The 27076-nt window shown below is 38.7% G+C and overlaps 1 protein-coding gene across 1 annotated transcript; it reads right to left on the bottom strand.

Annotated features, from left to right (window-relative positions):
- Nucleotides 1-815: 815 nt before the first annotated feature.
- Nucleotides 816-25672, bottom strand: LOC308245439 (C-type lectin domain family 6 member A-like). Its single transcript, XM_080662729.1, has 6 exons — nt 25523-25672; nt 24763-24855; nt 23207-23308; nt 14907-15058; nt 11223-11338; nt 816-1283 (listed from the first exon to the last, which is right to left on the bottom strand). Exons 1-6 carry the CDS (start codon nt 25554-25556, stop codon nt 1139-1141), a joined length of 642 nt encoding a protein of 213 aa, XP_080518855.1. The 5' UTR covers nt 25557-25672; the 3' UTR covers nt 816-1138.
- Nucleotides 25673-27076: the final 1404 nt, after the last annotated feature.

Below are 27076 nucleotides of genomic sequence, written 5' to 3'. Positions count from 1 at the left end.
AAATATTTGAAATATCTTATTTCAGTTCTACTTTTTAAATTCTGATAGTGTTTTAATGAACACAAGTTCATAATTTTAGTGTAGAAGAATAAATTGTTTTACTTCTTGGTACACATATTTGGTATCTTTTTAAAGAAATTCTGCTATGGTAGCCAGCCTATAACATAGCCCTCAGTGCCCAGCTGGTGTTGCTCAATGGTTGAGCATCGACCTATGAACCAAAAGGTTGCAGTTTGATTCTTGGTCAGGGCACATGCCTAAGTTGCTGGCTCGATCCTGAGTGGGGGAGTGCAGGAGACAGCTGATCAATGATTCTCTCTCATCATTGATGTTTGTAACTCTCTCTCCCCCTCTCTCTCTCCCTCTCTGAAACCAATAAAAATGTTAAAAAAAAAAAAAAAGTCTAAAAAAAAAAAAAAAGATAGCCCTCAGTGATTTTCATCTTGAGCTTGTCCTGCCTTTGGGTAATCCATTTCTGTAGTATATCAGTTTGGTCTATGTGACCAATGGAATGCACCAGAAATTAAAGTGTTTGACTTCTGAGGCTAGATCATAAAAGACATTACTACTTTCACCTGCTCTCTTGGATTCCTTCCTCTGGGGAAAGCCAATCATCATATTGTGAGAACACTCAAGAAACCCTATGGAGAGTTCCCTATGGTGAGGATCTGAGGCCTTCTAACAAAAACCAGTACCAAGTTGCCAGCCATGTGAGTGAGGCATCTCGGAAGCAGATCCTTCAGCTCTTGGCAGGCTTCCACATGATTGCAGTCACAGTTACTATTTTGACCAGAAGAATTTCTCAATGGAGTTTTGAGGCAAGTCCTTCTTAATTTTTAATAGTTATCTCATTATGAGTCTTCAGTTAGACAAAATAGCACTATCTCTTGCCCAAGGAATGTGTGTGAAAAAAAGTATGAAGAAAGTAAAGAATGCATAACAAATGTTTAAAAATGGAAAAGTTCACCCAATTATTAGTGTAAAAGAGGAAACTATCAGAGGGATGACTGAAGGAAGCAAGGCATCTGGATATTTCCATGAACCTCTATGAAAAGAATTATATGAAAGAAATTACAAGAGGAAATTATCATTTTAAGATAGGTCTCCATTTTAAATGTGACAATGAATAAAGTTCAACTCATAGATAAACCTTCTTCATCTCACATATTGAATTTCTTTTAGAATCACAGAAAACATCATTCCAGCCCCATCCTCCAGGATTCCAGAAAACTAATGAAGCACATTCCTCTGCAGAAAAATTGGGCTCACCCTGGTGCCATAATCTAAAGAGAAACAAAGGATAAAAACATGTCAGTCAATGCACAGTGATTAATTAGAAAGTATATAGAGTTGGGGTTTGAAGAGAATGGGGTTCAGGGTGAAAGAACACTCCAGGGATTGCTCTCCTCTTTCCATACTGCCCTCCTCAAAAACCCCAAGTGTAAACACACACTTTTATAATTGCTCCTCTAACATTCCCCTGGCAAATTTTTATGAAATAGAGTAAAATTGACCCTGTCCCTAAAATCTGATCTTCATTTTAATCTCTATAAAGAGCCCTTATCCTGATCTGGGTTGTTAAACAATTCGCATCTTAGCAGCATAATAAAGAGGTTGCCTCCTGAATGTGTGTACTCGTACCACCTTCCTAAATACCTACATTCTCATGGAGCGTGGGGCTTGTCATAAGAGGTTACCCTGCCTGCAAGGAATACAATCTGTAGTAAGGGTGATAAGGTTTGGATGGGTGTTTTTTAATTAAGAGACATGGTTTTCTCCTGACTCATTTTGATCTTAAGCAAATAATTTATTCTCTTCAGGTATTTGACTCTTCACTTATAAAAATAGGAATCATAGTCAGGTCCCCAAATAGCTTATAAAATTATGTGAACATCACATGCAATAATGTATAATTAAATTCTGGATTTTTTTCAAAGGCACAAATAAATAGTATTATTATATAATTACTAGAGGCCTGGTGCATGAAATTCGTGCATGGGAGGGGAGTCCCTCAGCCCAGCCTGCACCCTCCCCAATCTGGGACCCCTTGGGGAATGTCCAACTGCCGGCAGTCAGACATCCCTCTCGCAATCCGGGACCACTGGCTCCTAACCACTTGCCTGCCTGCCTGATTGTCCCTAACCACCTCTGCCTGCCTGCCTGATTGCCCCTAACCACTTCTGCCTGCCTGTCTGCCTGCCTGATCACCCCTAACCACCTCTGCCTGCCGGCCTGATGGCCCCCTAACTGCTCCCCTCCCAAACTGATCTCCCTAACTGCCCTCCCCTGTCTGCCTGATGGCCCCCTAACTGCTTGCTCCCCCACCAGCCTGATTGCCCTTAACAGCTTGCTCCTCTACTGACCTTAATCACCCCTAACCGCCTCTGCCTTAGCCCCCGTCACTGTGGCTTTGTCTGGAAGGAAGTTGGCTGTCTGGAAGATGTCCGGTAGACCCAGTCTAATTAGCATATTATCCTTTTATTAGTATAGATCAGTGGTAGGCAAACTCATTAGTCAACAGGGCCAAATATCAACAGTACAATGATTGAAATTTCTTTTGAGAGCCAAATTTTTTAAACTTAAACTTCTTCTAATGCCACTTCTTCAAAAAAGACTCGCTCAGGCCATGGTATTTTGTGGAAGAGCCACACTCAAGGGGCCAAAGAGCCTCATGTGGCTCGCAAGCCGCAGTTTGCCAACCACTGGTATAGATTATTAGTGTAGATCCTCCTAGAATTGAACACAGTTCTCACAATGTATTTTAAGTCTTATTAATTGAAGTAAAATGTAACTGAAGTGTCTACACAAATTTAGAGGCAGCAAATTGTAATGAATAAGAGAACCATCTTTGGGTGGAAACCAAGATGGCAGCATAGGTAAACACCTAAACTGCTGCCTTGCACAACAATTTCAAAACTACAACTAAAAGACAAAACGGACATCATCCATAACCATAGGAAGGCTGACTGAGTGGAAATTCTACAACTAGAAGGAAAGAGAAAAGCACACTGAGACTCAGAGAAACTGCGGAAGTCAGAGGTACTGAGGCGTGCGCGCATGCGGAGAGGGCAGGCAACTGAGTACGTGGCTGGTTTTCTCAAATGAGAGGGAGACAAAAGCTCCCGATTGTGCTGAACTCCAGTTCCGGGTGAGACACTGGGGACCCAGACTCATACGGGGTGAAACTGGACTGTCAGGAAAGAGAAAGCACACTGAGACTCAGAGGAACTGTCGAAGGCAGAGGTATTGAGGTGTGCGCGCGCAGAGAGAGGGCGGGCAACTGAGTACACGGCTGGCTTTCTCAATCAGGAGGGAGACAAAACCTCCCGGATGCACTGAACTCCAGTTCTGGGTGAGACTCTGGGGACCCAGACTCATTTGGGGAGAAACTGGACCGTCTGGCAGTGGGCGGAACTCGAGGGCGGCTTTCTCTCAGAGGTGCTTGCAATGATTACGACGGGACACTGAGACACAGGGGCCTATTAGGGCAGGGCTGACGGGAAACCAATGCTGTCTGCTCTGCCCTGAGACTCCGCCCCATTCAAGCTGAGCACAGAGGCTTTTGCAAGTCTTCTCCCATAAGGGTGTCTCTAGCACAGTTCTCCCAGCATAGACACAGCTGATCCTCACAGCCAATTGGCCTGGAGGTCAATTTCTTCCACTGATAACAACAACAATCAAGGCTTAACTACAACAAGACTGTGCACACAGCCCACAAAGGGGTGCACCAAGAGTGTCCACCTCAGGTAACTGGGGAGGCTGAGCCACTGGGCCCTATAGGACACCTAGCACAAAAAGCCACTCTATCAACTCAGGGAAGCAGCCAAAATGCAGAGACAAAGAAACAGATCACAAATGAAAGAAATGGAGGAAAGCAAATGACTGGATATAGAGTTCAAAACCACGGTTATAAGGTTTTTCAAGAATTTTCTAGAAAAGGCCGATAAATTTAGCAAGACCCTTGAGGTTATGAAAAAGGACCAACTAGAAATTAAACATACACTGCCTGAAGTAAAAAATATTATACGGAGACCTAATAGCAGACTAGAGGATCACAAGAATCAAGTCAAAGATTTGAAATACAAAGCAGCAAAAAACACTCAACCAGAAAAGCAAAAAGAAAAGGAATCCAAAAATATGAAGATAGTATAAGGAGCCTCTGGGACAACTTCAAGCATACCAACATCAGAATTATGGGGGTGCCAGAAGAAGAGAGAGAGCAAGATACTGAAAACCTATTTGAAGAAATAATGACAGAAAACTTCCCCCACCTGGTGAAAGAAATAGACTTACAAGTCCAGGAAGCGCACAGAACCCCAAACAAAAGGAATCCAAAGAGGACCACACCAAGACACATCATAATTAAAATGCCAAGGGCAAAAGACAAAGAGAGAATATTAAAAACAGCAAGAGAAAAACAGTTAGTTACCTACAAGGGAGCACCCATACGACTGTCAGCTGATTTCTCAACAGAAACTATGCAGGCCAGACGGGAGTGGCAAGAAATATTCAAAGTGATGAATAGCAAGAACCTACAACCAAGATTACTCTACCCAGCAAAGCTATCATTCAGAATTGAAGGGCAGATAAAGAGCTTCACAGATAAGAAAAAGCTAAAGGAGTTCAACACCATCAAACCATTATGAAGTGCTGAAAGGTATTCTTTAAGAAGAGGAAGAAAAAGAAAAAGGTAAAGATAAAAATTATGAACAACAAATACATATCTATCAACAAGTGAATCTAAAAATCAAGTGAATAAAAAAATCTGATGAACAGAATAAACTGGTGAATATAATAGAATCACGGGGCATAGAAAGGGAGTGGACTGACAATTCTTGAAGGGGGGAAAGGGTGTGGGGGTGCGGGAAGAGACTGGACAAAAGTCGTACACTTATGGATGAGGACAGTCGGGGGGGGGCAGTAAGGGCAGAGGGTGGGGTGGGAACTGGGTGGAGGGGAGCTCTGGGTAGGAAAAAAGAGGAACAACTATAATAATTGGAACAATAAAGATTTATTAAATTTTAAAAAATAAAGAAAAAAGAGAACCATCTTTGGAGTTAGACATAAAGTTGAGGCCCTGTTTCTCATATTACTACTTATTGACTTCAGAAAAGTTAATTTACTTTTCATCAGTAAAATGAGTTCTAAAAAAGTTTTCATGAAGTTTAAGTGTGACGATACATGCACTTAATAATTGTGTATTTAAGAGTTTAATAATTGTTAGAATCTAAAAAAAAAATGGCAGCGGAATAGACAGACATGTCCCAAGCCTTGTCCTGGAGCAGATAGAAAGAACAGCTGAGGGTCACATGGGGAGTGTCTGTTGGTGAGTTAAGGGACAGCTATACTCCAGGAGAAGGTGGGGGTCTGCTGGACGGCCCACTGCTGCTGGGTTCCCTCCCAGAGCCACCCACTCGGACTCAGAGACCGCACCATCTTGAAGGGGAAAGTGGATGTTATCGGAAGCCTGAAAATCTACAACTTTGGCACCCACCAAACAGCTGCAAACTCCAGAGCACCGGTCCCTAGTTGGCGCAAACACGTGGATTCAGAGGAGTTCTACACTCCACCACAGAAAGGTCAGATTTCGCCTGGGATAAGGTGAGGTCTCTGGTTCTGGCAGGACAGAGAAACGTGCGCACTGCGTGAGCTGGAGGACCAGGGGAAGTCTGCGCCTAGAAAAATCCGTGGCAGTGGCTTTAGCATATGAATGGCCTGCCCTATTGCAGCTTAACATAGCAAACTTGCAGCCCAGGTCAGACAGCTCCAAAACCTCCAAACCCCAAGCAAAGAGGAGAAAAACTGTAGTTCTCGCTGTAGCGCATGCTGGGTGGCCTCAGACAGTAGCTGCCCTGCACCCCATTGGAGATCCAGAAGCCAGTGTACCTAGCGGTCAGTGTGAGACACCAGATTTCAACTCCTCACATCCTTAAGTGACACATTCAAGAGGCAGACTCAGTGAGCACCAAAGCCCCACTGAAACAAGTCCTGCACCATAAGCGTGTCTCCAGCGCAGCAGTTCTTCCATTATAGACATAGCGGGTCCTCACAGCCAATTGGCCTGGAGGTCAATTCCTCCCAGTGTACCAACAGCAATCAAGGCTTAACTACACCAAGACTTTGCACTCAGTCCTCAAAGGGGTATACCAAGAGCGTCCACCTCAGGTGATTGGGGAGGCTGAGCTACTGGCCCCTGTAGGTCACCTACCACACAAAGCCACTCCAACAACACAGGGAAGCAGCAAAATGCAGAGACAAAGAAACATGTCATGAATGAAAGAAATGGAGGAAAGCAAACTACTGGACGACATAGAGTTCAGAACCACATTTATAAGGTTACTCAAGAATCTTCTAAAAACCACTGAGAAACTTGATGAGACCTCTGAGGAGCTTAGTGAGACCTTAAAGGACCTTAATGAGAATGCCAAAAAAATTGAAAGGACCAGTCAGAAATTAAGCATACACTGTCTGAAATAAAGAATATACAGAAATTCAACTGTAGATCAAAGGACCCCAAGAATCAAACCAAAGATCTGAAATATGAGGAAACAAAAAACACCCAACCAGAAAAACAAAAACAAAAAAGAATCCAAAAATATGAAGATAGTGTAAGGAGCCTCTGGGACAACTTTAAGGGTACCAACATCTGAATTTTTGGGGTGCCAGAAGAAGAGAGAGAGCAAGATACTGAAAACCTATTAGAAGAAATAATGGCAGAAAACTTTCCCTACCTGGTGAAAGAAATAGACTTACAAGTCCAGGAAGCGCACAGAACCCCACACAAGAGGAATCCAAAGAGGACCACACCAAGACACATCATAATTAAAATGCCAAGGGCAAAAGACAAAGAGAGAATCTTGAAAGCAGCAAGAGAAAAACGGTTAGTTACCTACAAGGGAGTACCCATATGACTGTCAGCTGATTTTTCAACAGAAACTATGCAGGCCAGACGGGAGTGGCAAGAAATATTCAAAGTGATGAACAGCAAGAACCTACAACCAAGATTACTCTACCCAGCAAAGCTATCATTCAGAATTGAAGGTCAGATAAAGAGCTTCACAGACAAGAAAAAGCTAAAGGAGTTCATCACCACCAAACCAGGATTACATGAAATGCTGAAGGGTGTTCTTTAAGAAGAGGAAGAAGAAGAAAAAGGTAAAGATAAAAGTTGTGAACAACAAAATGACATCAAATACATACCTACCAACAAGTGAATCTAAAAATCAAGTGAATAAAAAATCTGAAGAACAGAATGGACTGGTGAATATAATAGAATCAGGGACATAGAAAGGGAGTGGACTGACAATTCTCAGGGGGAAGGGGGTGTGAGTGATGTGGGAAGAGATTGGACAAAAATCTTACACCTATGGATGAAGACAGTGGCGGAGGGTAAGGACATGGGGTGGGGTGGGGTTGGGAATCAGGTGGAGGGGAGCTATGGAGGGAAAAGAAAGAGGAACACCTGTAATAATCTGAACAATAAAGATTTATTTAAAAAAAATAAAAAATAAAAATCCTCCCAGCAAAAAAAGAGAGAGAGACTAAAAAAGCAATGCCATTTACCATTGCACCCAAAAAAATTAAGATACCTAGGAATAAACTTAACTAAGGAGGTAAAAGACTTATACGTGGGAAACTACAGGACACTGAAAAAAGGGATAGAGGAAGACGTAAACAGATGGAAGAACATACCATGTTCATGGATTGGTAGAATCAACATCATTAAAATGTCCATACTACCCAAAGCAATCTATAGATTCAATGCACTCCCCATTAAAATACCAATGGCATATTTCACAGACCTAGAAAGAACTCTCCAAAAATTCATCTGGAATAAAAAAAAGACCCCGAATAGCCACAGCAATCCTGAGAAAGAAGAACAAAGTAGGTGGATCTCAATACCAGATTTCAAGCTGTATTACAAAGCCACTGTTCTCAAAACTGCCTGGTACTGGCACAAGAACAGACATATAGATCAATGGAATAGAATACAGAACCCAGATATCGACCCAAATCACTATGCTTAATTAATATTTAACAAAGGAGGCATGAACATACAATGGAGACAAGACAGTCTCTTCAATAAATGGTGTTGGGAAAATTGGACAGATACATGCAAAAAAATGAAACTGGACCACCAACTTACACCATACACAAAAATAAACTCAAAATGAATCAAGGACTTAAACATACGATGAGAAACCATAAAAATACTAGAGGAATCCACAGCCAGAAAAATCTCTGACATATGCCGAAGCAATTTCTTCACTGATACTGCTCCTAGGGCAATGGAAACTAAAGAGAAAATAAACAAATGGGACTACATCAAAATAAAAAGCTTTTGCACAGCAAAGGAGACCATCAATAAAACAACAAGAAAGCCCACTGCATGAGAGAACATATTTGCCAATGATATCAACGATAAGGGTTTAATCTCCAACATTTACAGGGAACTCATGCAGCTTAACAAAAAGAAGATAAATGATCCAATCAAAAAATGGGCAACTGATCTAAATAGACACTTTTCGAAAGAAGACAGAAGGAAGGCCAAGAGACATATGAAAACCTGCTCAAAGTCACTAATCATCTGAGAGATGCAAATCAAAACGACAATGCGGTACCATCTCACACCTGTCAGAATGGCTTTTATCAACAAATCAACAAATGACAAGTGCTGGCGAGGATGTGGAGAAAAAGGAACCCTCGTGCACTGCTGGTGGGAATGCAGACTGGTGCAGCCACTGTGGAGAACAGTATGGAGTTTCCTCAAAAAGCTAAAAATGGAACTCCCATTTGACCCAGTGATGCCACTTCTAGGAATATATCCCAAGAAACTAGAAACACGAATCAGAAAGGATATATGCACCCCTATGTTCATAGCAGCACAATTCACCATAGCTAAGGTTTGGAAACAGCCTAAGTGCCCATCAGCAGATGACTGGATCAGAAAACTATGGTACATCTACACAATGGAATACTATGCTGCCGTAAAAAAGAAGGAATTACTACCATTTGTAGGCACTTGGATGGAATTAGAGAACATTATGCTAAGTGAAATAAGCCAGTCAATGAAAGAAAAATACCACATGATCCCACTCATTTGGGGATAATGAAAAACATTATAAACTGATAAACAAAAAGATAGTTACAGAGGCAGTAAAGCATCAAACAGACTGTCAAATTACAGTGGTAAGGTTAGGGAGAGGTGGGGGAAATAAGAGATCAACTGAAGGACTTATATGCATGTATATAAGAGTAACCAACGGATGCAAAACATTGGGGGGTGAGGGCATGTATGGGAGTGGGGTGGGGGTGGGGGGCAATGGTAAGATATGTACACATATAATACCTTAATAAAAACTTGAAAAAAAAAATAAAAAAAAAATAAAAATAAAAATAAAAAATAAAAAATAAAAATTGTATATATGAAAAAAAAAAAAAATAAAAAAAAAAAAAATAAAATGTCCATACTACCCAAAGCAATCTATAGATTCAATGCACTCCCCATTAAAATACCAATGGCATATTTCACAGACCTAGAAAGAACTCTCCAAAAATTCATCTGGAATAAAAAAAAGACCCCGAATAGCCACAGCAATCCTGAGAAAGAAGAACAAAGTAGGTGGATCTCAATACCAGATTTCAAGCTGTATTACAAAGCCACTGTTCTCAAAACTGCCTGGTACTGGCACAAGAACAGACATATAGATCAATGGAATAGAATACAGAACCCAGATATCGACCCAAATCACTATGCTTAATTAATATTTAACAAAGGAGGCATGAACATACAATGGAGACAAGACAGTCTCTTCAATAAATGGTGTTGGGAAAATTGGACAGATACATGCAAAAAAATGAAACTGGACCACCAACTTACACCATACACAAAAATAAACTCAAAATGAATCAAGGACTTAAACATACGATGAGAAACCATAAAAATACTAGAGGAATCCACAGCCAGAAAAATCTCTGACATATGCCGAAGCAATTTCTTCACTGATACTGCTCCTAGGGCAATGGAAACTAAAGAGAAAATAAACAAATGGGACTACATCAAAATAAAAAGCTTTTGCACAGCAAAGGAGACCATCAATAAAACAACAAGAAAGCCCACTGCATGAGAGAACATATTTGCCAATGATATCAACGATAAGGGTTTAATCTCCAACATTTACAGGGAACTCATGCAGCTTAACAAAAAGAAGATAAATGATCCAATCAAAAAATGGGCAACTGATCTAAATAGACACTTTTCGAAAGAAGACAGAAGGAAGGCCAAGAGACATATGAAAACCTGCTCAAAGTCACTAATCATCTGAGAGATGCAAATCAAAACGACAATGCGGTACCATCTCACACCTGTCAGAATGGCTTTTATCAACAAATCAACAAATGACAAGTGCTGGTGAGGATGTGGAGAAAAAGGAACCCTCGTGCACTGCTGGTGGGAATGCAGACTGGTGCAGCCACTGTGGAGAACAGTATGGAGTTTCCTCAAAAAGCTAAAAATGGAACTCCCATTTGACCCAGTGATGCCACTTCTAGGAATATATCCCAAGAAACTAGAAACACGAATCAGAAAGGATATATGCACCCCTATGTTCATAGCAGCACAATTCACCATAGCTAAGGTTTGGAAACAGCCTAAGTGCCCATCAGCAGATGAATGCATTAAAAAACTGTGGTACATCTACACAATGGAATACTACGCTGCGGTAAAAAAGGAGTTCTTACCATTTGCAACAACATGGATGGAGATGGAGAGTATTATGATAAGTGAAATAAGCCAGTCAGAGAAAGATAAATATCACATGATCTCACTCATTTATGGAATATAATGAACAACATAAACTGATGAACAAAAATAGATCCAGAGACAGAGAAACATCAATCAGAACGTCAAACCTCAGGGAAGGTAGGGGAGGGTGGGGGTAAGGTGGAGAGATCAACCAAAGGACTTATATGCATGCATATAAGCCTAATCAATGGACACAGACAACAGGGGGGTGGGGGCATGAATGGGAGGTGGGGGGTAATGGGGAAATAAGGACACATATGTAATACCTTAATCAATAAAGAAATTTTTAAAAAATAATTGTTAGAATCTGTTATCAATATAATTATCAGTATTAGCATTAGCAGTCACTGCCAACAAAATTTCCCCACATTTTTATGTAAACAAAGCCCATGGTTTGTTAATGTGAGTCTGTACTCACCTGACATTTTCCGTGTAAGGTGTCTGATCAATCCATTGCCAATTGCCATTCCCTTGTGGATCTGAGAGTCCCAGAAAATAAGAAAATGATTCATTCAGCTGCTGAACAATGAAATCCTGCATAAAGGAAAAGAAACCATAGACTGAAATTCCCAAATTGAATAGAGTAAGAGTTCTTTAGAGCTATAAAAAGAAAATAAAATGCCAGCTGTGAGGAAGTGTCAAGACAGCTCATTGGACAAGATAACAGGCCAAAATCACCAACATCATTACAAGAAGGAGGGAGTTATTACCCATGAATTTCCATCGCAGACAGAATGCTTTTTTTTCTTCACCAAGTGGCAGAATTCTCTTAAAATATATGTCAGTTTTTGCCATTTCTACCATTTTTAAAATTGTATACGTTCAGATGTACTAGTATTCTAGCTTATTTCTCATTGTTTATCAGTGAAATTGCATTTGAGTTATCAAAATTCAAATTTGTTTCTCTCTTCTCCTAAGTAGTAATTCTCTAGTACTGTGTTTCCCCGAAAATAAAACATCCTCCGAAAATAAGACCTACTTACAGGTTTCCTTCTGAGTGAAATATAAGGCATCCCCTGAAAATAAGGCCCCCAGGCTCTGTCTCAGAATAAAAATTAATTTACTGTAAACTGGTCGCTAGGGCTGCCCCGACTGGCGTCTAGCAACCAGTGACGTTACGTGGAGTCCTGATGTCACTGCTGTGTGGAGGCGGAGCGGAGGTCGGAGTGAGCGGTGAGCGCGGGGCGGGAGAGAGGAGGAGACTTTCGCAGATGCGTGTAGAAGAACAGGAGGATTAGAGCGGATGGGATGCAGCGAAGGTGGTGAGTGCTGGTCTGTCTCTGGTGACACTACCTGATGCTCACGGCCGCCTTCATGATGACTGAAGGTTCTCAGTCAGTGGCAGACCATGCTCCAGCCCAGATCCAGGCCCCAGCAAGCCCAGTGACAGTCCCCAGGCAGGCCCCAGGGGGTAAATGTCTGATAAAGGGGTAGGGAGGATGTCTGGTGAAGGTGTTCAGTGGCACAGGGGTGGGGGGAGGGGGATCACTTAAAATGACACAGGAGGATCAGAGGGGACAATCAAAATGACACAGGAGGATCAAAAGGGGTTACTAAAATGGTAATTCCCCCCTCTGATTCTCCTGTGCCATTTTGATTCCCCCCTCCGATCCCCCCTGTGTCATTTTGAGTGATCCCCCTCCCCCCACCTTGATACCCCAATTCCTTTTTTTTTACCCCTAGAAATGAGCGCAAAAAGAAAAAGCTTCTCCGTGGAGTACAAGAAAGGAATCATGGAAGACTCTTGGGGCCAAAATCTTACTGCTTTCTGCAAAGAGAAGATGTTGAGTATCCGATTGGTCCGAAAATGGCAAGCAGAGTATGGTAACCTCATTGAACAAGTGGACAAGGGAAATGCTAAAAAGCGCAAGTGTGGATCAGGTCGGCAACCATTATTTTCCGAGCTGGAAGACCTGATCTGTGAATGGGTTGTTGACAGGAGAGCAAAGGCTTTGGTTGTGAATAGGGCTCAGATTCAAGAATTTGCCCTTGCAATGGCACCACAGTTTGACATAGCCCCCGAAGACTTCACAGCATCACAACACTGGCTGGATAATTTCCTTCAGCAAAGTGAACTGTCTTTAAGAAGATCTACAACATTGTTTAGGTTGGAAGATACTCAAGTTATTAAGCGAGCACTTGCATTCAAGTCCTTTATTGATGATGCTGACTTCTCTAAATACAATCTTTCCAACATGATTGCTATGGATGAAATGCAGTGTTTATGGGCCAATCATCTCAAACAACAATTGAACAGCGGGGTGCCTCCTTAGCGTACATTCCCTCCACTGCTTACAAAAGTGCACATGTTTCCTGTATTTTGGCAATTTGTCTGGATGGCACTAAAATCCCACCTTTAATCATTTCTAAGGGCAAGAAGGAAAAGATTGAACATGTTTTGGGCGTTTTTATTCTTGAAACTGAAAAAGCCTGGGCCACACAAGCAGTTATAAGGAAGTGGGTCGATTTAATGCTGCCGCTTGTTATGCGAGGGAGCCAAAGAGGTCTGCTAGTCTGGGATGCAGCCAGCACTCACCGCGCTAAAGACATGAAGACATTTCTTCACGAAAGAAAAATAGATCAGATAATGATTCCTGCAGGAATGACGGCCTATCTCCAGACTCTTGATATTGCAATAAACAAGCCATTCAAAGACAATTTGCGCATGGAAATTAATGACTACATTGAAAATAGAATGGAGAGAAATCAGCGTGGAAACTTTGTGAAACCTAAACTGCAAGAAGTTGTGACTTGGGTGAAGAATTCATGGGAGAAAATCACTGACAGTTGCATTGCAAATGCACTGCGAGCAGGCTACCTTGACAAGAAGTACTCATTTAAAGACAGTGCTATTGCTAAACATGAGAGATTTGGTCCACTGATTCTGAAAGAAATGGAGTCACAAGAAATTCACCAGGAAATTTAGGAACTGGATTGTTATGATGATGTTCCAGAAGATGATGACATGATTGTCACTGAATAAATGAGTAAATTCTTGATACTGTAGGATTCACAGTTTGTCTGGTTTGTGTTGACAACTACCGTACTACCGTACCATATACAGGTAATAAATTTCCTTTATTTTCATTTAACAATAAATGTGTACCGTATTCTTCTTCATGGAAAAATAAGACATCCCCTGAAAATAAGACCTAGCGTGTCTTTGGGGGGCAAAAATTAATATAAGACACTGTCTTATTTTCGGGAAAACACGGTAGTTAATTACTTTTAAAAGTTAAACATAAAGAAATGCTTATTATATTTATAACAGTAGTGATGATTTCTTAAAAAAAAAACTATTAGTCTCATATTTCCATCTGGGCTTCTGTATCACCTTTTTAATCTATCAGAATTGTTTTCCAGTTGAGATAAGGTGCCATTTATTTTGAATTCAGTTTTTTAAATCTATCTTTATTGTTGAAAGTATTACAGATGTCCCCCCTTTTTCCCCATTGACCCCCCCCTCCTCCCTCTCTCCCCGCCTCCCCAGGCCTTCACCGGCACTATTGTCTGTGTCCATGGGTTATGCATATATGCATATAAATTCTTTGGTTAATCTCTCCCACTCCACCCTCCTTCCCTCTGAGAATCATCAGTCTGTTGCATGCTTCCTTATCTCGAGATCTATTTTGTTTGTCAGTTTATTTTGTTCATTAGATTCCATTTATAAGTGAGATTGTGTGATATTTGTCTTTCTCTGACTGGCTTATTTCACTTAGCATAATGCTCTTCAGATCCTTCAATGCTGTCTCAAAGGGTAAGAGATCCCTCTTTTTACAGCTGTATAGTATCCCATGGTATATATACACACCATCTAAATGTACACAGCTTTTTTATCCACTCATCTACTGATGGGCACTTGGGCTGTTTCCAGATCTTAGCTATTGTAAATTGCCCTTCTATGAACATAGAGGGACACATATTCGTGCTGATTGGCTTTTCAAGTGTCTTAGGATATATTCCTAGAATTGTAGAGATCTTTTTACAACAATGTGAATATAGTTAACTATTGAACTGTACACTTAAAAACAGCTAAGATGATAAATTTTAATTAAATTTACTTTATTTAAATGAAAATGAAAAATAAAGAAAACAAAAGTACCTGCTCTGCTTTTGTGTCGAGTACCACCAAATGAGCCCCCATCCGAACACAGTTCTGCTCACTCTTAGACCAAAAATTACCTTCATCAGAAACGAGGTAGCAGCTGGAACCAAAAGATTTCCAAGTACTTGGGCAACATCCCCAGACTTTTTCTACATTGAATGAAATAGAAGAGTGAGCACAAGAGGAAACAATTAAGATTAAAGAAGTAAATGCCATATATGTGAAATCTGAGGTTGTTTTCTAGAGATGGGCTTCTTAATTCATGTATTTATTGTTCCCTAAATTATATAATTTGGGGCCATAGGACTGCTTTTAAATAAACATTTTTTTAACCTTAAGTCCTCAATATTTACCAAGGTTTACTTGCAGAATTTATCTGGAATTTTTGCCAAAACATCACTATGAAATTTTTTCTGTTCTTTATATCCTTTATACATTAGATGCACCAAGTTCTATCAGGGTTACAAATTACTGATAAAGGTGTATCTCAAATGCCAATTCTAGCCAAAACCGGTTTGGCTCAGTGGATAGAGCGTCGGCCTGCGGACTGAAAGGTCCCGGGTTCGATTCCGGTCAAGGGCATGTACCTTGGTTGCGGGCACATCCCCAGTGGGAGGTGTGCAGGAGGCAGCTGATCGATGTTTCTCTCTCATCGGTGTTTCTGGCTCTCTATCCCTCTCCCTTCCTCTCTGTGAAATATCAATAAAATATATTTTTAAAAAATGCCAATTCTACTTAATAATCTTGGGCAAGCCACAAGTCTCAAGTTTTAAAAATGGAAATGATAATTATTCACAGGGAGATTATGAAAATTAGAATTATGCCTTATTCGAATTCTGACTCCACCTTTTATTATGTATGCCTTTGGGCAAACTGCATAACCTCCTTGAGCTTTAGTTATTTTGTCTTTAAAATGGAAATAAAAACAGTACCAAACCCAAAGGGAAACTTAATCACATAATATGTGCAAAGCACTTTAAAGGATGCTTAACGTGGAATAATTTCTCATAAATGTTACTTATTACTAATTTTTATACAACATCAAACTTATAAGAGTTTTAAAAATTATCACTTCTCTCTCCTTTCTCCTTAGAAACACCAATTTGCCATTATCTTAGAATTAAAAATTTCTAGCTAACCAACACAGATCCACTGACAAGTTTTGATCATATATGTCGATATACATGTTTATATACAATTTTAGCACATATATGTATACTTAAATAATAAGTTGTTTTGATTTATTGAATTTTAAATCTTTTTAACAGTATAATATATGTGGTCTTCTTGGCTTCATTTTTTTATTCCACATTGCTAAGATTTATTCATGTTGTTATATATAGCTCTATGTTATTCATTTTTAATATTATTGCATTAAAATGTACATATTAAATGATGAGAAACAATCTATAGAATTATTCTTCCTTTAATAATATTATAATATGAATAAAATAAATTATATATATATATATATATATATATATATATATATATATATATATATAAATTTCCACTTTTGGAAATTTATCTTAATTATGCTTTCTATTCATTATTAAATATTGTTTTTCGCACCCAAATACATAAAAAAACTCCTGGAGGATATTAAGGGAGACATTGACAGCAATACAATCATAGTAGGAGACTTTAATACCCCACTATCACCATTGGACAAATCCTCTAAACAAAACATCAGCAAAGAAACATCAATCCTAAATGACTCACTAGACCAGATGGAATTAATTGACATCTTCAGAACATTTCACCCCAAAGCCACAGAATATACATTCTTCTCAAGCGCACATGGGTCATTTTCAAAGATAGACCATATGTTGGGACATAGGCAAAGTCTCTTCAAATTCAAGAAGATAGAAATCATATCAAGCATCTTCTCAGACCACAGTGGCATAAAACTGGAAATCAACTACAATAAAAACAACCCAAAGAAATCAAACACATGGAGACTAAACAGCATGCTATTAAACCATGACTGGGTTACCAGAGAGATCAAAGAAGAAATAAAAAACATCATGACAACAAATGACAATGAAAACACTACAATCCAAAATCTATGGGACACAGCGAAAGCAGTCTTGAGAGGGAAGTTCATAGCTCTACAAGCCTACTGCAAAAAACAAGAAACAGGGGTAATAAATTACCTAACCCAACAACTCAAAGAGTTAGAAAAAGAGCAACAAGAAAAGCCCAGTGTAAGCAGAAGGAAGGAAATAATAAAGATCAGAGCACAGATAAACGACATAGAGACCAAAGAAACAATACAAAAGATCAACAAAACCAAGAGCTGGTTCTTTGAAAGGATAAACAAGATTGATGAACCTCTAGCCAGGCTCACCAAGAAGCAAAGGGAGAGGACCCAAATAAACAAGATCAGAAATGAAAGAGGTGAAATAACAACAGATCCCGCCGAAATACAAAGGATTGTTAAAAAATACTACGAACAACTCTATTCCAACAAACTGGACAACCTGGAGGAAATGGACATATTCCTAGAAAAATATAACCTTCCAAAACTCAATCAGGAAGAATCTAAACAGCTCAACATGCCAGTAACTATGGAAGAAATTGAAGCAGTCATCAAAGAGCTTCCGGCAAACAAAAGCCCGGGGCCAGACGGCTTCACAGGAGAGTTCTACCAAACATTCAAGGAAGAACTAAAACCTATCCTCCTCAGACTATTCCAAAAAATTCAAGAGGAAGGAACACTTCCAAGCTCCTTCTATGAAGCCAGCATCACCCTAATACAAAAACCAGATAAAGACAACACAATGAAGGAGAATTACAGGCCAATATCCCTCATGAATGTAGATGCCAAAATCCTCAATAAAATTCTAGCAAATAGGATCCAGCAGTACATCAGAAAGATCATACACCATGACCAAGTAGGATTTATCCCAGGAATGCAAGGATGGTTCAATATCCGCAAATCAATAAATGTGATACATCACATAAACAAATTGAGAGATAAAAATCACATAGTCATATCAATTGATGCAGAAAAAGCATTTGACAAAATCCAACACCCTTTCTTGATAAAAACTCTCAACAAGGTGGGAATAGAAGGATCATACCTCAACATCATAAAAGCTATATATGATAAACCCACAGCTAACATCATACTCAATGGGCAAAAACTAAAACCATTTCCCCTAAGAACAGGAACAAGACAGGGATGCCCACTCTCACCACTCCTGTTTGACATAGTACTGGAAGTATTAGCCACTGCAATTAGACAAGAAGAAGAAATAAAAGGCATCCAAATTGGAAAAGAAGAAGTAAAGCTGTCCTTATTTGCAGATGACATGATATTGTACATAAAAAACCCGAAAGACTCCATCAAAAAACTAACAGACTTAATAAATGAATTCGGCAATGTAGCAGGATACAAAATTAACACCAAGAAATCTATGGCATTTCTATACACCAACAATGAACTTACAGAAAGAGAGACTAAAAAAGCAATCCCATTTTCCATCGCACCAAAAAAATTAAGATACTTAGGAATAAACCTAACCAAGGAGGTAAAAGACCTATATGCGGAAAACTACAGGACACTGAAAAAAGAGATAGAGGAAGATGTAAACAGATGGAAGAACATACCATGTTCATGGATTGGTAGAATCAACATCATTAAAATGTCCATACTACCCAAAGCAATCTATAGATTCAATGCACTCCCCATTAAAATACCAACGGCGTATTTCACAGACCTAGAAAGAACTCTCCAAAAATTCACCTGGAATAAAAAAAGACCCCGAATAGCCACAGCAATCCTGAGAAAGAAGAATAAAGTAGGAGGGATCTCAATACCAGATTTCAAGCTGTATTACAAAGCCACTGTCCTCAAAACAGCCTGGTACTGGCACAAGAACAGACATATAGATCAATGGAACAGAATAGAGAATCCAGATATCGACCCAAACCAATATGCGCATTTAATATTTGACAAAGGAGGCATGAGCATACAATGGAGTCAAGACAGTCTCTTTAATAAATGGTGTTGGGAAAATTGGACAGATACATGCAAAAAAATGAAACTAGATCACCAACTTACACCATACACAAAAATAAACTCAAAATGGGTACAGGACTTAAATATAAGACGGGAAACCATAAAAATACTAGAGGAATCCACAGGCAGCAAAATCTCAGACATATGCCAAAAGAACTTTTTCAGTGATACTACCCCTAGGGTAATGGAAGCCAAACAGAAAATAAACAAATGGGACTACATCAAAATAAAAAGCTTTTGCACAGCAAAAGAAACCATCAACAAAACAACAAGAAACCCCACTGTATGGGAGAACATATTTGCAAATGGTATCACTGATAAAGGTTTAATTTCCAACATCTACAGGCAGCTTATACAACTTAATAAAAGGAAGATAAATGATCCAATAAAAAAATGGGCAACGGACCTAAATAGAAGCTTTTCGAAAGAAGACAGAAGGAAGGCCAAGAGACACATGAAAACATGCTCAAAGTCACTAATTATCCGAGAGATGCAAATCAAAACAACAATGCGATACCATCTCACACCTGTCAGAATGGCTATCATCAACAAATCAACAAATGACAAGTGTTGGCGAGGATGCGGAGAAAAAGGAACCCTCGTGCACTGCTGGTGGGAATGCAGACTGGTGCAGCCACTGTGGAGAACAGTATGGAGTTTCCTCAAAAAACTGAAAATGGAACTCCCATTTGACCCAGTAATCCCACTCCTAGGAATATATCCCAAGAAACCAGAAACACCAATCAGAAAGGATATATGCACCCCTATGTTCATAGCAGCACAATTTACAATAGCTAAGATTTGGAAACAGCCTAAATGCCCATCAGCAGATGACTGGATCAGAAAACTATGGTACATCTACACAATGGAATACTATGCTGCCGTAAAAAAGAAGGAATTACTACCATTTGTAGGCACTTGGATGGAATTAGAGAACATTATGCTAAGTGAAATAAGCCAGTCAATGAAAGAAAAATACCACATGATCCCACTCATTTGGGGATAATGAAAAACATTATAAACTGATGAACAAAAAGATAGTTACAGAGGCAGTAAAGCATCAAACAGACTGTCAAATTACAGTGGTAAGGTTAGGGAGAGGTGGGGGAAATAAGAGATCAACTGAAGGACTTATATGCATGTATATAAGAGTAACCAACGGATGCAAAACATTGGGGGATGAGGGCATATATGGGAGTGGGGTGGGGGTGGGGGGCAATGATAAGATATGTACACATATAATACCTTAATAAAAATTTGAAAAAAAAAATGAAAAAAAAAAAATATTGTTTTTCATAATACTCCTTAAAGTATGTGATATATATATAGATATAGATATAGATATAGATATAGATATAGATATAGATAAATTTCCACTTTTGGAAATTTATCTTAATTATGCTTTCTGTTCATAATAAATATTGTTTTTCATAATACTCCTTAAAGTATGTGTTAACAATATGTTAATTTAACATGTCTAATTAGGTGGACTGTTTTGATGGTGGGGATTGACTTTGTCAGTTAAGTTATATATGGAAGCATTTTACATATGTAAATATGCTAAATCTACAGTTCCAAGGTTGGCAAAACTATGTAAAGCTGTGATAAAAGGAAGCATTTGTCAAAAAGATATATGGGCATTAATAATGTTTTATTTTTCCAATTGTGTTTTGTAATTACAAAAAGAAGTGTACTTAATAGTCATTTGATAAATCTTATAAACTCTTCTTTTTGGTGTAATTCCCAGAAATTGAGAAAGTGAATCACTATTGACTGAGAAGAAAACAAACCTTTTATAAATTACTCTATTTATTATTCTTTATATTTAACAACATTGAACAATTACCTAATCAAATTCTGTGAACAGATTATTACAAATAATATTTGATACTAGATCACTATATGTTTTTAGCAAAAAACTAAAAAAATTGGATGACATTCTAACAGAACACTTTCTATCCTATCAATTTATTTAGATAAGTAAGATTTATCATATTGTGTCACTAAAGTGAAATATAAGGAAGGAATTGATGTTGAATTCTACTTCACTCTAGTAGTAATGTTATTCAATAGTAAGTATATCTGATTGCATTTTTTAAAGTCCATTTGTCTCCTTAAAATACTAGAGGCCTGGTGCACAAAATTCATGCACGGGTAGGGTTCCTAGGCCTGGCCAGCAATCAGGGACGATCAGGGCCTTCTGGCTGCTGGCCGAAGCCTCCCTTCGTTCTGTGCTGCCCCCTGGTGGTCAGCACACATCATAGCAAGCAATAGAACACCCGGTCTCCCAGTCTAACTCCCACGGGGACACTTTGTATATTCACCTTTTATTTATATAGACTAAAGGCCCGATGCACAAAATTCGTGCAAGAGTAGACCTTCCTTCCCCCAGCTGCCAGCACCAGCTTCCCTCTGGCAACCAGGACCCGGGCTTCCCTCACAGCCCCAGCTTCATCCGGAAGGTCGTCTGGAAGGTTGTCCGGAAGGCCGTCCAATCTAATTAGCATATTATGCTTTTATTATTATAGATGGGCTTCTAATAGTTTTATTTTATCAGTAATAATTTATGAAAATATATAATAAATATGTAATGTTTTGACTATATATATTCTGATGATAATTATAATAAATCCATCCAGAAGAAATTTTATAACAAGCTTAATGTTCCATAGGAAATAAAACTATTAGACATGTTTTTATTTACATATCTTGGCAGACAGGGAAGTGCTATGTGAATGTAAGTCTAAGGGGGGGAAAGAATGATGTAATACACAGGACTGTTAAATAATACATGCTTTTCTTCTTCTTTAATATTCATGGTGGAGGGGGGGTAGCAATTTGTAATGGTATCTAGACACCAAAGATACATTTTAAAAACAGTTTTAACCGTTTTATTTTTAAATGTTGATATTTACAAAGTTCCAGAAATTATAGCTTTTGCTTCTAATACATGATAAAAAAATTTAGATTTCAGATTAAATAAGGGGATGCATAGTTTTTCAATATATTTCTGGAGTTGTGACAAGCATGCTTCTGCATGTCCCAGCACTCGGACTGGGGCTGAGTGGAAAACAAATAGGAAAAGATACATGTGGATCTCGATTATTTTTTTTACCTTTAATGAATATGGAAAATTTTTGTTTGGACTTTTAACTTTTTATTATAATAATAATGTGAAAGGATGTTCTTAAAATCTGAACACTTTCATTTGCTGACATGGTAGCACATAAAATAATTTTATCAAATAAGCTTATCTGTAACTTGACTTATTTGCATCAAACAGCTTGAAAGGCTATAACAGGGAGTAAATTTGCAGTTTCTTATGCCAGATGGATGTGGGGTTAATTTAATTAACACCCATCTTTGTCTCATTCGTTTCAGAGCATTCTGAAAGCAAAGGCTAAAGTACCCATTGCTGCTTCCAGGAGGTAGTCTTTAAAACTCCAGTTGTTGATACAGGAGTGTCTCAAGTTGTTGGGATTTCTTCATTTGGAAGGAATAAGGCCATAAAGACATCTACGAACATGCATTTTGCCTTTCTTTGGCATTTCTCACTAGACATAGTGCAAGGCAGACCATGATTTTGAATTCAACTCTCTTAATTGTCCACATACGAGGGTGCCAGCACCACATTTTAAAGTGAGGACAACCTCTTCCTGAACCATGTTTCACCATCCAAATTGATCAGTAATAAAGCTGACACTTGGAATTAAGAAGGGTGTTATTAACTAGGAACCTTAGATAACAAAAATAAATTTTATCCAAATGATAAGGTTAAGGATAATTTGAAACCAAAACTTTTATGAAGAATTTCCAGGGTTGGCTTGAGCAAATTGCATGGTATATGTTAATAACACTTATTGATCTCAAGAAGCCTGGAGAAGGGCAAATCTAGAGCCTGAGATGAGCGCATAAGTTTAGAGATATCTTTTTTTATATATTTTTTTATTGATTTCAGAGAGGAAGGGGGAGGAAGAGAGAAGAATAGAAACATCAATGATGAGAGAGACACATGGATTAGTTACCTCCTGCATGTGTCCCAACCAGGGCTCGGGCCAGGGAGGAGCCTGCAACGGAGGTACGTACGTGCCTTTGACCGGAATTGAACTGGGACATTTCAGTCTACGGGTCAACACTCTATCCACTGAGCCAAACCAGCTATGGTGAGATACCCATTTTTAAAAAATAGAATAAACCAATCGTGAGTTCACCCCTGACCTCTCTTTCTCTAGGAAAAGAGAAAGTCTGGTTAAGAATTGCAACACCTTACCTGTCACCCGTGTACCTTCATTGAAGCAGGTTAGACTTGGATGATATGTATGTAATTCAGACAGCCTTTTGTCAGTTTTTACATATGTAAAATGGTAAGTCACTGTGGAGGAAGCAGGAGGATTAGTGTCCATTGATTCTTTTGCTATAAAACCTTATGCTCTATAAATCTGTGCCAAGCAGGCTTCCCTCCAACTGTAACCATTTTCTTCTCTCTATTCAAACTCAATACCGACCATGTTCAATTGCTGCTTGTCTCTATTCATTTGTTTGTGTATAAGCCTGTACTTTTCTGTTGTTGCTCTTTCCCCACTGAAATTTAAGTTCTATATTCTAGAACAGAGATTCTCTTTCTACATATATTAATCACAAACACCTAGAATAGAGACTTTCAAAAATAATCCATAGATATCTGTTGATACACAGACTGTCTGCTTCTTCTTAATTTTCATAATCATGAAGCAAGAATGCAGGTTATTTTTACATTTTCTAAAAGTTCTGACTGTTAGTAGCTACAGATAAAAATATGAGGTAAATAGAAACCAATGGGAGCCTTTAAACATTTAGAAACATTTTAAATATCTCAAATAAACATTACCTTTTATGTTCAAAGGTGTGCACATAGTGAAAGACCTGTTCTTTCTTGGGCCCTGAATTGATTCTTCACTCATTTCTGTGTTAGCCTTCTACTACTAAAGCTCACTACTTTTCTACCATTCTCTTAGCCAATGCCTTGGGGTCCTGAATATCTGCTCCTCTGGATTAATAAAATAACTGTTTTAAACCCTCTTCTCTCTTGCATTTGACCATAAAAAGTGAAACATATTCTAACTTTTTGATAATTATTTTTATTTTTGTTTTAGTAAAGACCAAGACATTTATTTGCCTCTTGAGGGAACTTTAAACATGGCCCATCTGGCATATGAAATCACTTTCACTTCCTTCCAGACTATTTTATAACTATTTTTAATCGCCTTAGCAGAGAACGGAGAACAAAATTGTAGATTAGAGAGAACAAAGTGTTGAAGATTTCTCACAAAATGTACTTGAAATATTTATTTGGAAGCAAATGGATCAGAAAAGAAATATTTCATTCCCTTACATCCTCAATATCTCATTTGAATATTTATTCTCCTTATATTGGAAAAGACTCTCACAAGAAAATCAAAGAAGCTATTCTAAAGTATTATGATTATAAAATCAATTATACTTGTATTCTCAATAGTGGGCTTTTGTGACTAGAGAATATGTGATCACTAGTGAACCATGTAGTGAAAAATGATGTCTTAAAGGATGCCAATGAACATCCATCCATATGTGAGGTCATGATTGAGAATATAATAATAAAACCAGGTGAAATATATCTGGAAGCAGAATCAATTATCAAAATATGAAGGAAAATGAGAAAAGATAGGGAGGGAAAGGAGGAGAAAGAGGAAGAGGAGGAGGGGAAATTAACAAAAGCATTGCATTCCAAGTAACAGCTGACATATTAATGGTGTATAGAACATGACAGGGAAAGAAATCACAAGAGTGTCACCTCAGTGAAGAACTTACCCACACAACTCACGATGAAACAAGCACTGAGGAATGCTATGGAAATCACAGCAACAGACCAGATCTTCACTTGGGACCACCATACTGGCCTTTCTGTCAGAGAGGCAAGACAAATGCAGTTACCACAGAGCCAGGAAGCCAGGGTTCCTAAGAAGCTTAGAAAATGAAGAAACTAGGTGAAGAATCTCATATTAATTAAAAACCTAAAAGAAGGAGAGAGCTTAAAAACTCCCTCAGATGGTGATGGAAGGAGACTTAACTTGGGGTGGTAAACACACAATATAATATACAGATGATGTATTGTAGAATTGAATATCTGAAACCGACATCATTTTATTAACCAATGTCAACCCAATAAATTCAATAAAATTTTTAAATAAAGAAACTCTCTCAGAATAAATAACCAGGTAGTAGCTCTGAAGTCCTAAACAATCGAGGAAAAAGTCATCCTCAATCAACTGTATTTTCTACTTCCCTTTTCTTTCTTCTTAAATATTACATTCACCCATGGTTTCCCCATCTTTCTCAAACTATCACTTTTGTCTCCTCTTTCTCATACCACTGTATTAATATTTGTTTACTCATTCTGACAAGTACATCTGGCTCTGAGGAATTAGTCTTTCTTCTAACTTCTCATGATTGCTATGGTAGTCCAATCTGTATCCCTCCAATCTGTTCATTGTCTATCTCTTCTCTCCAGATAACTCATCATCTCATCACACACTTCTTTCTTTCTGGAATTAAGAAAAGGAATGCTCACCTTTACCTTGAGGTTGCCCTTCTTGCACCATCATGTGGGCTCCCTGTGTTCAGAAGGCCCAGGAGCCTCTTGTATGTCTTTTTCTCTGAAAATGTTACCCAGAGCTTTGGCTTCATTCAAATAGGTCAGAGATGAGACAATCAACTGAACACTCTGACGAGGCTAAGAGCCTATATAAAGAATGCCTCAAAAGAAGAAGTCGCGGTTTAGATTTTTAAAAAGAAAGAAAGAAATTCCCTCAGAATAAATAAGCAAACGACTAAACAAACTTCAGTCTTTTAGTTTAGACTAAAGTTTCCAGTGACTTTAAAATATCAGGAAAAATAAGAGGAAATTGAGAAACACATCTAAAACAGCTCATGAAAACTTTGACAAGAATGTTGAGATCACTTGTTCAGTTTCTGACATGAAATTTCTCCCCCTGATTCCTATTTATTCTGGCATGCAAAATAGAAAATTTTATATATCCTAAAAGAAATTTATTAAATTAATTAGGTATATGCCTAATTAATTTAAGTGCTCCCTAGCCAATCTTTACATTGGATTTTATGTAAGGCTTAATCCATGTGTTGAACAGTGTCCTAGGAAGTGAGCAAAAGTCTGAATAGATATGGCTTAAAAAATATGTTAATATTTTTACTTAAAGATCCATGAACATTGTTCAAGAATGTGATTGCAAAATGGAAGGTTCTGGAATTTATCTACAAAAGTAATTAAACATTCTTAATGAATCAAGACTGGTACTAAACAAAGGTTAGTAATATCTTTTATTTTTATTTATTGATTTGAGAGAGGGGGAATGAGGGATGGAGAGAGAGGAAGGGATCAATTTGTTGTTCCACTTACTTATGCATTCATTGGTTGATTCTTGAATATGTCCTGACTGGGAATCAAAGCACAACTTTGGCATATCAGGACAATGCTCTAGCCCAGTGGTCAGCAAACTGCGGCTTGCGAGCCACATGCAGCTCTTTGGCCCCTTGAGTGTGGCTCTTCCACAAAATAGCACGGACTGGGTGAGTCTATTTTGAAGTGACATTAGAAGAAGTTTAAGTTTAAAAAATTTGGCTCTCAAAAGAAATTTCAATTGTTGTACTATTGATATTTGGCTCTGTTGACTAATGAGTTTGCCGACCACTGCTCTAGCCAACTGAGCTACTCAGACAGAGCTAGAGTAATCCTATATGATAAAACCCTAATATGCAAATAGACTGAATGACAGAACGACCAGTCACTATGACACACACTGACCACCAGGGGGCAGATGCTCAATTCAGGAGCTGCCCCTGGTTGGGAGCAGCTCCTGCATTTGAGTGTCTGCCCCCCTGAGGGAGGCCACCAGTGGTGACGATTTGGGGATAGGGCCCACCAGTGGGCAGTGCCAGGCCACCAGCCAAGGCAGGTGCCAGCAGGGGCTGTTGATCGTCCCGCCCACCAGTCGCCGCACAGATGGCCCTGATCACCGGCCAGGTCTAGGGACCCTACCCTATATATTGGGAACAGTCTCTTAGATTTAAAAATTAAAACCTGGCAAGGCCACTCAAACACGAAAAA

This window comes from Plecotus auritus (assembly GCF_963455305.1).
Source record: "Plecotus auritus genome assembly, chromosome: 3".
In the NCBI taxonomy this organism is placed as follows: domain Eukaryota; kingdom Metazoa; phylum Chordata; class Mammalia; order Chiroptera; family Vespertilionidae; genus Plecotus; species Plecotus auritus.
Note: the sequence above shows the minus strand (reverse complement) of the source record. Positions and strands in the feature narration are given on the sequence as shown.

Coding starts and splice junctions, on each gene's coding strand:
- LOC308245439 (XM_080662729.1), bottom strand. CDS start 25,556: ATGATGGTGCAAGAAGGGCAACCTCAAGGTAAAG. Junction 15,059..23,206: donor TGAAGGTACACGGGTGACAG/GTAAGGTGTTGC, acceptor CATTCAATGTAG/AAAAAGTCTGGGGATGTTGC. Junction 1,284..11,222: donor CCTTACACGGAAAATGTCAG/GTGAGTACAGAC, acceptor GTTTCTCTTTAG/ATTATGGCACCAGGGTGAGC.